Source organism: Abrus precatorius, unplaced genomic scaffold, assembly GCF_003935025.1.
Source record: "Abrus precatorius isolate BTA unplaced genomic scaffold, Abrus_2018 Scaffold10, whole genome shotgun sequence".
NCBI lineage: Eukaryota > Viridiplantae > Streptophyta > Magnoliopsida > Fabales > Fabaceae > Abrus > Abrus precatorius.
In genome coordinates this window covers 31,698,975-31,711,573 of record NW_020874292.1, presented here as the reverse complement: position 1 = coordinate 31,711,573, position 12,599 = coordinate 31,698,975, and the positions used below count along the sequence as shown (strand labels likewise).

At 28.5% G+C, this 12,599-nt stretch overlaps 1 protein-coding gene across 1 annotated transcript; it reads left to right on the top strand.

Annotated features, from left to right (window-relative positions):
- Positions 1-3,474: 3,474 nt before the first annotated feature.
- LOC113849721 (ankyrin repeat-containing protein NPR4-like) lies at positions 3,475-12,379 on the top strand. The gene is made up of 7 exons (XM_027479830.1): positions 3,475-3,630; positions 4,492-4,682; positions 5,338-5,490; positions 9,418-9,882; positions 10,227-10,397; positions 10,919-11,337; positions 11,761-12,379. The coding sequence occupies exons 3-7, from the start codon at positions 5,370-5,372 to the stop codon at positions 12,358-12,360; spliced, it is 1,776 nt and encodes a 591-aa protein (XP_027335631.1). The 5' UTR covers positions 3,475-3,630; positions 4,492-4,682; positions 5,338-5,369; the 3' UTR covers positions 12,361-12,379.
- Positions 12,380-12,599: the final 220 nt, after the last annotated feature.

Below are 12,599 nucleotides of genomic sequence, written 5' to 3'. Positions count from 1 at the left end.
TTAAAATATAATAAACAAATGTTAATTAAATTTAACTTATTTTAATCCATGATCAAATACCATAAGAAAAGATTTACGATATTGTAATATTCTCGTGGGGACAGTTGAATGATAATTTTTAAATTTCTATGGATCTTCGGGTGTGGAACAGATCATTCTACCTTTCCAAGTGAAAGAAGCACTAAGGCTCTGCCTTTGCTGAGCAACTTCGTGGTTGCTTCGCTTGTCCCATATAATTAGCCAAGGGGTACATACTGGAATTGGAATAACTGAGTGCGTCCATGTCAAGTGGTTTCAATTTAGCACAAAGGCTTTTTCTCTATTAGATTCCAATGATGATGCACACTTTTCTTCTTTCTTTAACGACTCTGAAATACATATTTATTTTCAGGAGAGGGAGTAGGAACTGGAAAAGGGGTAGAGGAATGTGGTTTTTGCAGGTGATACAATCTGCACCTTACTCTCTATATTTCATGTTCATCTAGTTTATCACTCAACTGTCAAGAAAGGGACACAATAAATACAAATGATACAGCCAATTTTTGCGTGACCCAGAAACAAAAAGTATCATTAGCGTAATTTAATGGTAATTTTCCATACAAATTATCCGTAATTTTTAATATTTTTTTATTTGTGAATTTCTTAAATAAAGACACTTGCTAACAAGATTTTTTTTTCATTATTTTAAACTTTTTAACTTTGTCCATGTAACAGATACTGTGACTTATGATGTCCAGAAAACCAACACAATGCCTGTACTGAAGGAAGCAGCAGCCATTTAGTAAACTAATTAATATTCTGTATACATAGACGCAATTTATGGAAACAAGCAACCAACATAATCCTAGTTAAGTGTGACCAAAATTGCGGCTGCTTCCTACGCTTTATTTATAAACCCAAATCTGTTTTTTTATATATATACATTTCTTTTACTGATCTCAATAAAATTAATATTTTTTATTAAAGATTACAGAAATAAATTTTTGTTATGACTTATAATTATTCTTTTTACCTTTTATCTAATATTTTAACGTACTTATTGGCCTTAGACGACTACGTTAATTCAAGCATTATTCATCAATATCTTATTATAATTCCTTTCGTATCCTTTTGCATCTAACAAACTTATAAATAAACATTCTTCTCTTTATAAAATATATAAAATTAAACTATATATATATATATAATATAAATCTATTATTTCATTTTTATTTAATACAAATTTTAAAAATTATTTTCCTAATTCTAAAGATAATAAATCATTAAAAATAAATAGTTATTTAAAACTATATATATATATATATATATATATATATAATTTCAATTATATATAAAAGGTCAAGTGATCAAATATCTCCTTTTTATATTATTTTGTACTTGTCAACTAGTTCAACATATATATTTAACAAATATTTTAAATTCAATCAAATATTTAAATAACTTTTAAGCTTTTAGTTAATTTATCTATTATTTTTAAACACATCATAAATAAAATAAACAAGCAAAATTTTCATATAATATTCAAATAATTTTAAATTAAAATAAAAGTAACATTTTGTAAATATTAAATTTTATTAATTTAACTACAGAATAATATAATAATATTGTTATGGTCTGTTAAAATCTACAAAAATTAAATATCTATAGGTATGTAATTTTATATTTAACATTTATTTACATTTTAAAAATATATTATACATTAAAATAAAATTATTTAATAAAATATTAAATAAATTTTATACTAATTTTTTTATTAAAAATGTTTAAATAAACAATTAAATCAATAAGCTCTAATATTTATTAAAATTTAATAAGTAAAATAAGTTAATTATTAAGATTCACTGCTAAAGTAAGTAAATCCTTCTCAAAAGTTAGTGCTCGTAGATTAAAGAGAATAACAGGAGCCTTATTATGTTAACAATTAAAAACATTCTTTTCTATTGGCAATTAAATATATTTATAAAAAAAATTATATGCTTTAATATAAAATATTTCTTGTAGTATTATTTTTAATGGACATGATTTTATTATTATTTTATATATATATATATATATATATATATATATATTTAAAATTTTTAAATTATTAATTGTTTAAAAAATGTTTTAAGATTTTTGACCAAATATTAGTTTAATTTATTTTTAATATTTATATCAAAATTTTAACTTTCTTCTAAAATCTTGATCACTTACTTATTTTCTTTTCTACGTTTATTCTTTTCCTTTATAATCTAAGTCACTTATAATTTCAACTTATTCCTTTAAAGTAATTATAAAATTATGTCATATAATTTTAAAAATGTAATTACTTATATTTTTAAATCATATTTAAATTTAAAATATTCATACATTGCACGAGATAATTGTTCATATAATAAAAATTAGGTCAAGTATGACTTAGTTTCCTTTATTGGTTTAATTTTATAGTTTTTTTTAAAGACCATTTAATATCTGCATTTCTCAATTAACCTATTTAAAGAGTTTAAAATTACATTTTCTCTTCTATATTACTAAGGCATTGATTGCTAGGATAATAATGAAACATTTAGATTTTGTTTGAAAACCTTAATTATGCATACTAAGTAAAATGTACTACTCGCATGCGCTTATTTACTTGAAATCTAAATATTTAAACCTAATTCATTGAAAACACATTGAATAAAATTTAGAAAATAACATAGTTGTCTTGCTGTGGAGGGAAATCAAAACGTACCGTTTAGGGAATCAGGTATATACAAATTAAATACTAAGTTTGGGGAGACTAAGTTTCAAATATAATAAAAGCACTAAAGAGTACTACGAAAACACACATTGGCTCCAAGGGAAGACTAATCCTTTTCACCTTTTTCTTTGTCTGTTATTATTTAGTCAATGGACTGTCTACCATTGTTGAAGGGCAAGGCCCACACAACGCGCCTATACCGTGGAGTTGCGGCCATAGGACCATCACAATTATGTTTCGATCTATAATAACCTTCAATATTTGTTCAGGATTATATTATATTATATTATTTATTATTTTCTATTATAATTTTTTCATATTATTAATATTAAATCTTATTGTAGATTATTATTTAAAATACATATATACTAATCAATTATATATATATATATATATATATATATTACTCATTAAAAAACTATTTTCTATTATCTACACGTCAGTTTCTTAAGAAATAATGGAAGATTCTGATAATTTAATTAATAAATTTACGCATCTAATTTCATTCTTTAACAAATTAACAAAAAAAAAGGATAATTTCTATTATTAAATGGTTTAACAATTTTTTCTTCCTATTTCTCTCATCCTTCACTTAAAATTAGGGTGTGCATGTAACATTATTTTTTCAAAACTATAATGTTACAAACTTATAAATTTAATTAATCTTTTGCAATTGACTAAAAGCAGGAATATGTATTTGATTCATAGTATGTTGAAATCCACGTATGTTGACAGCCACACAAGACCTGAATTGCAAGAGCTTTCTCCGCAGATATATATTCCCCTTCCAACCAAATGCATATTGGGTTTTCGCCGGCTATGTGGAACCAACCTCATCACTATCACTGCACCCCAGAGAGTTATAAAGATATATAAACTGGTTCATCTCTGTTCCAAGACTTCTTCAGGTAAAATCACATGAATCTTCTCTCTCTTTCGGTCTTTCTTATTGATCCCATATGGTCTTGCTTGCTATGTTATTTTTCTTCCCTGCTGTATGTGTTCATAGTTCACCCACCTAATTAATATCCAATCTCTTTTCTTTCCTTTTAATGCTCTTTGAAACAACTCATCAACAACAACCATTTGAAAATATATGTTCTAAACATATAGAGTTTTAAGTTAAATCATTCCTTCGAATATATTTTTTTGGGGTGGTGGATCTCTCACCTAGTTCTTCTCCCTCCCACCACCTCTATATACACAAAACGAGTCTTCCAACTGCATTAATTGCGGGTATGTCGTCCTTTCTCTTTTAATATTCCTTGAATCTTCCACACAATAACCAACTATTTTGTGACTATATATTTTATTCTTCTTTTATTTGGAATCCCTAGCCTCGTGCTTTCCACTTACCCTCCCTTTTCTTTTTCTCTAGAGACAGTGCAACAGGACATATACTAACATGTACTCTCGTTGCACATACAGAATTTCAAAATCTTTCTTCCCATGCGTTCTTTTCTCTTACTTTCTGCTTCTTCTATTATCCATCTCTTTTATTCCATACATACTCTTCAGACATAACTGTCACATGAATCGCTGATTCCTCCATTTCTGCCAATCTTAATTTCTTAAGTCATATTAGGTTATAATATATATGACAAAATTTAACTAGGCGCAATTCTAAAAATATTTAGTGTTATGATAATTTATAAGAATATAAATATTTTGCTTTTACTAAAATAAAAATCTCACTTTAATTAAAAAAAATAATATAAAAATACACTTAAATTATATCAATATTCATTTTATTCTACTATTTTAATCAGATCCAGAATTGAAGCCAACAGGCTCTGACTTTTAGTTAACCAGTTTTGGTGAACAGGCGCAAACGTAGAGAAAGATCCTGTGCTACTTGAAATCCCTGCAGGTATGGAATAGCTGAATGAGGATAGAATTTTGAGGTGTGTATGGCAAAGACTTGGAAGTTCGTACAAGTCAATTGGCAAAAAGTTTAAAGGTGGAATAGGATAGCTATATATTATTCTTATGTTTCATGAAAGCTTTGAAAGGGTACGATGGCTAATTAGCTTCACACACGTAGACTCACTCTATGGCAAAATTTATACAATGATAGCCGCCCTCATCACCCTGACCTGTTTCCTGAAAAGGATGCCCCACCCCACCACACTCCAATTTATCGCCGACGTACAAATATAATTCCAAGGCTTTTCTTCTAATCATATATCTTTTGAATCATTGTTATTTGATTGCATGTGTTTTTCATTTATAAAATATAATGTTATTAGAATAAAATTAAATAATAATATTGTATGTGATATTATACGTATTTGTTTAAAAAAATTTCACCGTACATATACACACGTATCTTATAAAAACTAAAAATAAAAGGAACAATAAAGTTGTTCTTTAATTTATGATTTAATAGGAGAGTGAAAATACTAATTACTTTGTGCGATATTGTTGAACGTAGAGAAGGAATACATCTTTGGGGACCACTAATCATCGGAAGACAAAGGATGTGGAGAGGTCTAAAAAATCAATGAGAAACGTTAAAAATATATATATAGTAAACAAGAGGTTAATAATATAAGTAATTTTTCCTTAAAATATATTTTATCAACAAGTGAAAAGATTATGTTTTTGCTTTACAGAAACATCAACAACACAAACACAGGAGTTTCAGATGGCTTCGATTCAAATCGGAATCCCTAATGTAGAAATGACAGCAGTGGCAGCACAAGCACATGTGGTTCAGAATGCTTCTCAATCTCCACGTCCTTCCCTTCACCTAATACAAGACAGAAGTACTCTCTCTCTCTCCGTCCTTTATTATTAAAAGAAAATTTTCATTTCAATAGGAATTTTCAACCGACTAATGATTTGCGTATTTAATATTAATATAAGAGACTTTGGGTTATAATATTATCATCAGACTAATTAGGATATGATTCAAAGCCAAGTTTTGGTAGGAAAAAATTGATGAGGATATCTTTAATTTTTTTTAAAAAGACATTATTATAAAATAAATAAATTATTAAATGTATCTTAATTTATTATTTTTATTTTAAAAATAGATAATATTGGTTAAAAATATTAATTCTGTTCTATTTTTAAATCTCACTTGTTAATATATCATTTATTATACTTTTTATTTTCTCTTATAATTAATGTGTAACTTTATTTATCTGATAAATTTTAGTTATTTAATTTTTTTATTATTGTAATCAACTCATTTAATTTTTAAAATTGCTATAATTATCTATTGGATCAAATTTTCTCTACATAAATTTTGAAGACTCTCATTCTTTTTCTTAAAATTTTTAAGTACACTCACTAAATCATTTCAAAACTCTTCAACTCAAAATATATTAATCAAAATATCATTTTGTATATATTAAATTAAATAATCCAAAAATTTTCTCTTCAGATTCCTAATCTAACACCACCTTACTCTTTTTTTTTTTCAAATGTAATCCTACTTTTTACTTTTAGAATCTCCTTAAATGATTTTCTATTTTAAATTTATTTTAAACCTCTGTTTACTTGAGCGTAAAATAGACATTTAAACAACTTTTTATAAAGTAGAAGTGATGAAAATATTTAATTGTAAAAACTTAAAAAACTAAGAGACCAATTAACTGGAAAATTATCAGAAAACTAAAATCATAAATTAATTCCAATACTTAATTATAACTGTCGTCTTCATATTTTAGATATATAATTTTAATCTTCTTAATTTTAATTAATTACAATTTCATAGTTATTGAATTACTCAAGTTCAATCTATATTTTTAAATTCCGTGTAATAATTAATAGACATATTATAGATGTCTGACATATCATTGATTCATATCAATAAAAAATATAATATAATATAATATATAACTTAAACGTCACTGCTGTATTTTTGTTAATTATAAAATAAAAAACTGTGAAAACTAAATATGAGTAATTAAAATATATAAAGTAAAAGTATAATTTATTTTAAACATATTTTTTTTTTTCAAAATATGTTAAGTCTATAAAAAATAAAAAGTATATTTTTGCTTTTGTCGAGTAATTTTAAGTGTAAACATTGCATATTTCAAATCATAGAAATTTTGTATCTAATTTTTTCACTTAATTAAACTGTGTATATCAAATAAGATTGACAAAATGGGTCAGTCCAATAAGTTAGATAAAATATATTAAAAAAATTATGATTATTGTTAAAACCCTATAAGAACAAAATAATTGTTGCTCTCGAGGAACTCCTCTTTCTCTTTGTGGGGTCCCTTTGCCTTTGTGGATTTCTTTATTTCCTTTGGTGAAGGTGCTCTGCTGATATCCGGTGGATATTCGTTACTTCACTGTGTGTGAGACATCATTTTCTTCTTTTTATTTCTTCACTATGCACACACAATCATTACTCTCTCCTTTAGCTAACTCATCGTCATTACTTCAGTACCGTCTTCTCTATCTCATTATCTCATCACTATTTCTTCCTTCACATTTTTTCCATACGACAGAACTTGTTCCAACCCCTCCTTGCAATCAACTCATGTCATAGGAGCTTTGCTACACAACACCATTAATAAATTTGTCACTGGTTTTGTTGCAACTCTCTGCCTTACTGCGCTCTACAATTCAACCAGTTGCAGTGACACCTTACACATGTCGATGATTATTCAAATTGCATATTTAGGCTATTGTTCAGGGTCTTGTGCCCTAAATTGTTTTTGGACTATACACTAACTAAGAAGGAGAGAAAAAGAAAAAGTAAACAAAAGTCCTTTTCTATTTATAACGGTTTTTCTTTTGTGTACGAGAAGGGTCATTTTAAGATTTGATTTTATTAGATAGGATTACTATACCCTGATTGATTTTGAGCGTGCGTGTTTTGACTTCGTTTGTTTTACCCGTTTTACGTTGTTGTAATGCTTGCTGTTGTCAACTTTCTTTGTTGGTATCGCTGAGTAATTTTATTATATTATCCTTTAACAAAAAATAAAAACATTAACTATGAAAGCTCAAATAAATTAGAATTTTATTAGCCTAACTCGATGAATCTTACTACCTATGTGGGCTTGTTGCAAGCTAGCCAGCCCTAGCAGGTTCAGGTAGCCTGTATTACTCTTATTTTCATGCATCAATGTTTATTTTAAGGGATATTATTATAATTATTCTTATTTGGTAATCTATTAAAAGTGAATGACTAAATGCATATACATGTAGAAATGGGTTGGGTTGAATTAGTGAGAAAATATTACTCAAATTAATTATAATTTTTTTATTCAATTCAAATATAGCCAATTTGATCAAATGTATATAATTCAAGTTAGCTTAGGTTAAATATTATATACATAGGTCATAAATAAATTAACTTTTTCCAAATATATTCATTACAAAAAATAAAATAAAAAAGCTTGTGGGTTCAAAATTTATTAATGTAGTCCTAGTCCAAACCTATTAAGTTCTATTTGCCTCGATTAGATTCAACTCATATATCCAATCCAATTTGTTTATTTTAATTTTGAGTACGGATGAGTTTATTATTCTACCCTAATTGCGTCTACTATATTTTTAAGCAAAATAATAAAGTTTAGTTGTTCTCCAATTACATCAATCAATGCGTACACCGTTGATTTATTAATGCAACACTTGTCACGATAATATTTATTTTATTTAATTATACGTTTTGTTGTTTATTCATACGTTTTTAAAAAAAAGAAAATTACGTCGTTGACGTGGAACTGATGCTATAAAAATAAATTTATTACGTCATCTATATGACTATAGCAATGCTAAATTGGTGACGTTTAAGTTTCACGTCAACGAAGCTTCTAAAGTTGGGCAGGACGGCAGAACCAAACCAATCCGAAGCATAAATTTGCCCCACACCATGACACGATAAAGATCAACCTGTACTGTACCTCATCATATTTTCTCAGATTGTTTTTATATTTCATTTATAATATTTTTTTCTCTTCCTTGCTCCTACCTGGATCACATATCCCTCTATTGAATGTGAAAAATATCATCATTCAAAAGATCTCAAGCCCCAAAAGAACTCTAATACTCCTATAATTCTTCTCATGCACATCTTTTTTAAGTATGCTACATCCTACAGCACACTAACATAGACATTTAAAAAAAGTGTTTCACTGAATGTACCTCAAAAAAGTAATATATAAGTGATTCAGGTTGACCAAAATAAAAAGAGTTACTGGGTGAAATGGAGTGCAAAAAGTGTTTCTTTCTTCAAGAAAAGAGTGTTGTTGTTTACTATATTAAAGATATGTAACATTTCTTTCAAAATAATTATTCAGCCCACTAGACACAAATGCCGCCAAAACTCACCAAAATCAACTTTTCAATGACCAAAAATACGGTTCTCAGACATTATATAGTTGCAATTTGCAACGTTAGAGTATCCAAATGGTTGATCTTCGTTGCTTTAATAAAAACTTCTGATTTATAAACAACTCAACAATGTAAATACTTTAATATTTGATATCTCTCTATTTTTATATCTTATTATTTATCATTTATTTCATCTCTTTTTATCTCTCTAAATATATATCATCAAGAGATGTCTATCTAACAATTTCCCTGAACAAACTTGTGCTATTTTGCAAAGCCAACACTATCATAATACAAGACAAACACGAACTATTTTATATGTAAATAGTAAATAGTAAATATAGTGGCAAAGTTCAGCTAAATGAAATTTTGGACTTCATTTTCTGCAGGGGAGTACTTAGAGAAATGTGTACCCATTTACAAGCTAGCACTGAGGGGTGACTGGAAAGAAGCGAAGCGCATGATTGATGCAGACAAAAGGTTGCTAAACGCTGCTATAACTAAGGAAATGAAGACACTACTTCATGTCGTGGCTGGAACAAACCATGTCGCCTTTGTGGAAGAGTTGGTGGAATTATTGGACCCAAAAGACCTTGAACTGCAAGATTCCAATGGAAACACAGCATTTTGCTTTGTTGCTGCCTCTGGAAACCTTCGAATTGCTGATATAATGATTCAGAAAAATGAAAGCTTACCAAAAATCAGGGGTGGAGAAGAAGTGACTCCTCTTTATATGGCTGCATTACAGGGAAGAAGTGACATGACAAGGCATCTCTATGCCCTCACTATGAACACTTCTGAAGGAGAGGATTGGGACTTACTCTTCTTTCGTTGTATCCACAATGGCTTATATGGTGAGTGAATTTTCCTGGCTTTCTTCTTGATTCATGATTTAGTTTTCAAACTTGTTTAGAAGACCTTATATTATATATAGCTTATAAAAATAACCTACGACTCTCACAAGCCTTTTTTTCAGTTTATTTCAGCAAGTTTTTTTATATAGCTTATTAAAATGAGTTGTTTTTAGTTTATTTCGTGATTAAATTTTTAGCATAAGTCATTGGGTATAAAAAAGTTTGTTGAATAAGCAATTACTTGAAGAAAATAACGAGACAAAATGAATCAAATTTCATAGAGGAAAAGCAGAAATAGAGCATATATGCTGTCGTCACTTAGTTAACAGCAATTGCATTTCTAGCAATTTTGCAAAATTTTGCAGATATAGCTTTGGAAATGTTACAAAAACACCCAAAGCTGGCATTTGACCGGAATGAGCACAAAGAGACAGCCTTGCATGTCTTGGCCCGAAAGTCTCATGGTTTTAGTTGTCGATGTCATTGGTATCTTCAAAACCCGGTCATCAATTCTAGTAAGTCTTTATAATCACTTGGCCAGTGCAAATTCTTTTCCCGAAATTATAAATGTAATGCATCTCCTCTGTAAGACTGTAATTATTAATATGAAAATTATTTATTGATTCTTTAATCAGTGCTTCAACCTGACTCATTACCTAGATCCACTTTTATAATATAATGTTTAAATGTGGATAATCTTACTGATATAACTTCCAGGGAATTTTATGTACTATTAGTAGGGTCTTTACTCTTTACGTGTCCGTTAACCTTCCTTCCTTATTTCTTAATTTCTAAATTTTGAAGATCTTTGAAATTGACCATACTTGCTATTTTTCTGTGTGATGTATTCCAGAGACACTAAAATGACCCAACTCATATTGGTTTAGATTTTATATACAGGGGACAAAAACCTTATAGATGTAGAATTCCAAAAACAAAAAAAATTCATATTATTGATCACTTCAACTGGCAATTTCACTTTTTGATCATTAGTTTCTCTTCCTCATCACATGACAAACTAAATTATCCGTGATAGAAATGAAGCCAACTCCCTTCCTTGAACTTGTTGAGCGTCTTTGGAGCATGCTTCTGAATGAAGATCACACTGAAACAGAGATGAGGATATTCATAAGTAAACCATCACAAATAATATTTGATGCTACAGAAATTGGAAATTTTCACTTTGTAGCCGCGCTTATGAGGTCTTACCCTGATTTAATATGGGAAGTGGATGGTAAAAACAGAAGCATAATTCACATGGCTGTTCTGCATCGCCATTCAAGCATCTTCAGTCTAATACATGAACTAAGATCCTTCACAGATTTCATAGCAACTTTTCAGGATGATGAAGGAAACAATATATTGCATTATGCTGCTAAATTGACACCTCCAAATCAGCTTAGCATAATTTCAGGAGAAGCTCTTCAAATGACACATGATTTGCTATGGTTCGAGGTATATTTCCCACAACTCCACAATACATATATGTCATGTACAATGTATTCATCTTTTTCTTTCCTTTCTTTCAGTTTCAAACCTACATGCTCAACATGATTGCATTCTGTATAAATTTGGATTATGGTGATTTGTATTTAAATCCAATTCAGATAAAATTTTCAATAAATACTTATAGGATTAAATTAAAAATCAACTTATGAGCATTAAATTTTTAGAAACACTGCCATTTAACTTTTCTCGAAGTGCATAACTTGAGTTTTATTTATAAGATAATTTTAATTCATTTTACTTCCCTATTTTTTTCTCCTCTTTAAAAGTGCTTGTGAAGAAGTATATCCAAACTGAAACATAAGCATCATTCCATGACGTGAAAGCCTTTATATACATTAGTATTACGTTCATTATATTTTGATATGGCAGGAGGTGAAGAAAATGATGCTACTATCAGATATAGAGAAGAAAAATTCCAATGGAAAAACTCCGGGTGAACTATTTGCTGAGGAGCATAAAGAATTATTGACAAAGGCAGAGTCTTGGACAAAGAACACAGCTAAGTGTTGTATCCTTGTTTCAACCCTCATAACCACTGGAGTGTTCACTGCTACATTTATGATACCTGGTGGCAACAATAAAAATACAGGAACTCCTAATTATTTGAATAAACCTGCATTCTTGATATTTGCAGTGGCAGATGCAATTGCGCTAATATTTTCTTCAGCCTCCATACTAATTTTCTTGTCTATCCTCATGTCAAGTTATGCAGAGGAGTGTTTCAAGTCATTGCCCTTCAAATTGCTATTTGGATTGGTAGCACAAATCATCTCCATCACAAGCATGATGGTAGCATTTAGTGTTGCCTTTTTCATAGCTTATTCCCATGGTTTAACGTGGGTTCCAAATTTTATTTCTGTACTTTCTTTTCTGCCAATACCCTTGTTCCATTTTCTTCTATTTCCACTTTGGTCAGATATTATCCACTCATCTTACTTTTGTATGTCTCTATTTTGGCCAAGAAAATAAATGCTTCACTGGAGGCCTTGTAAATTCCATAATCTCCAAGTAATGATTAAATGTGTTAAGAATTACGCAGTTCCTTTTTGGCAAATGCTTACCTGTGAACTCACAACATGATTTATTTATGTTGAAGAATCAAAAGTAAATATATTTCATTGAAAAATATAATAATACACTTCTCACTTGATGTTTAAAACATTCTTCACATAATTTGTAATAAAAATTATTTATTTATTCTTTAATTA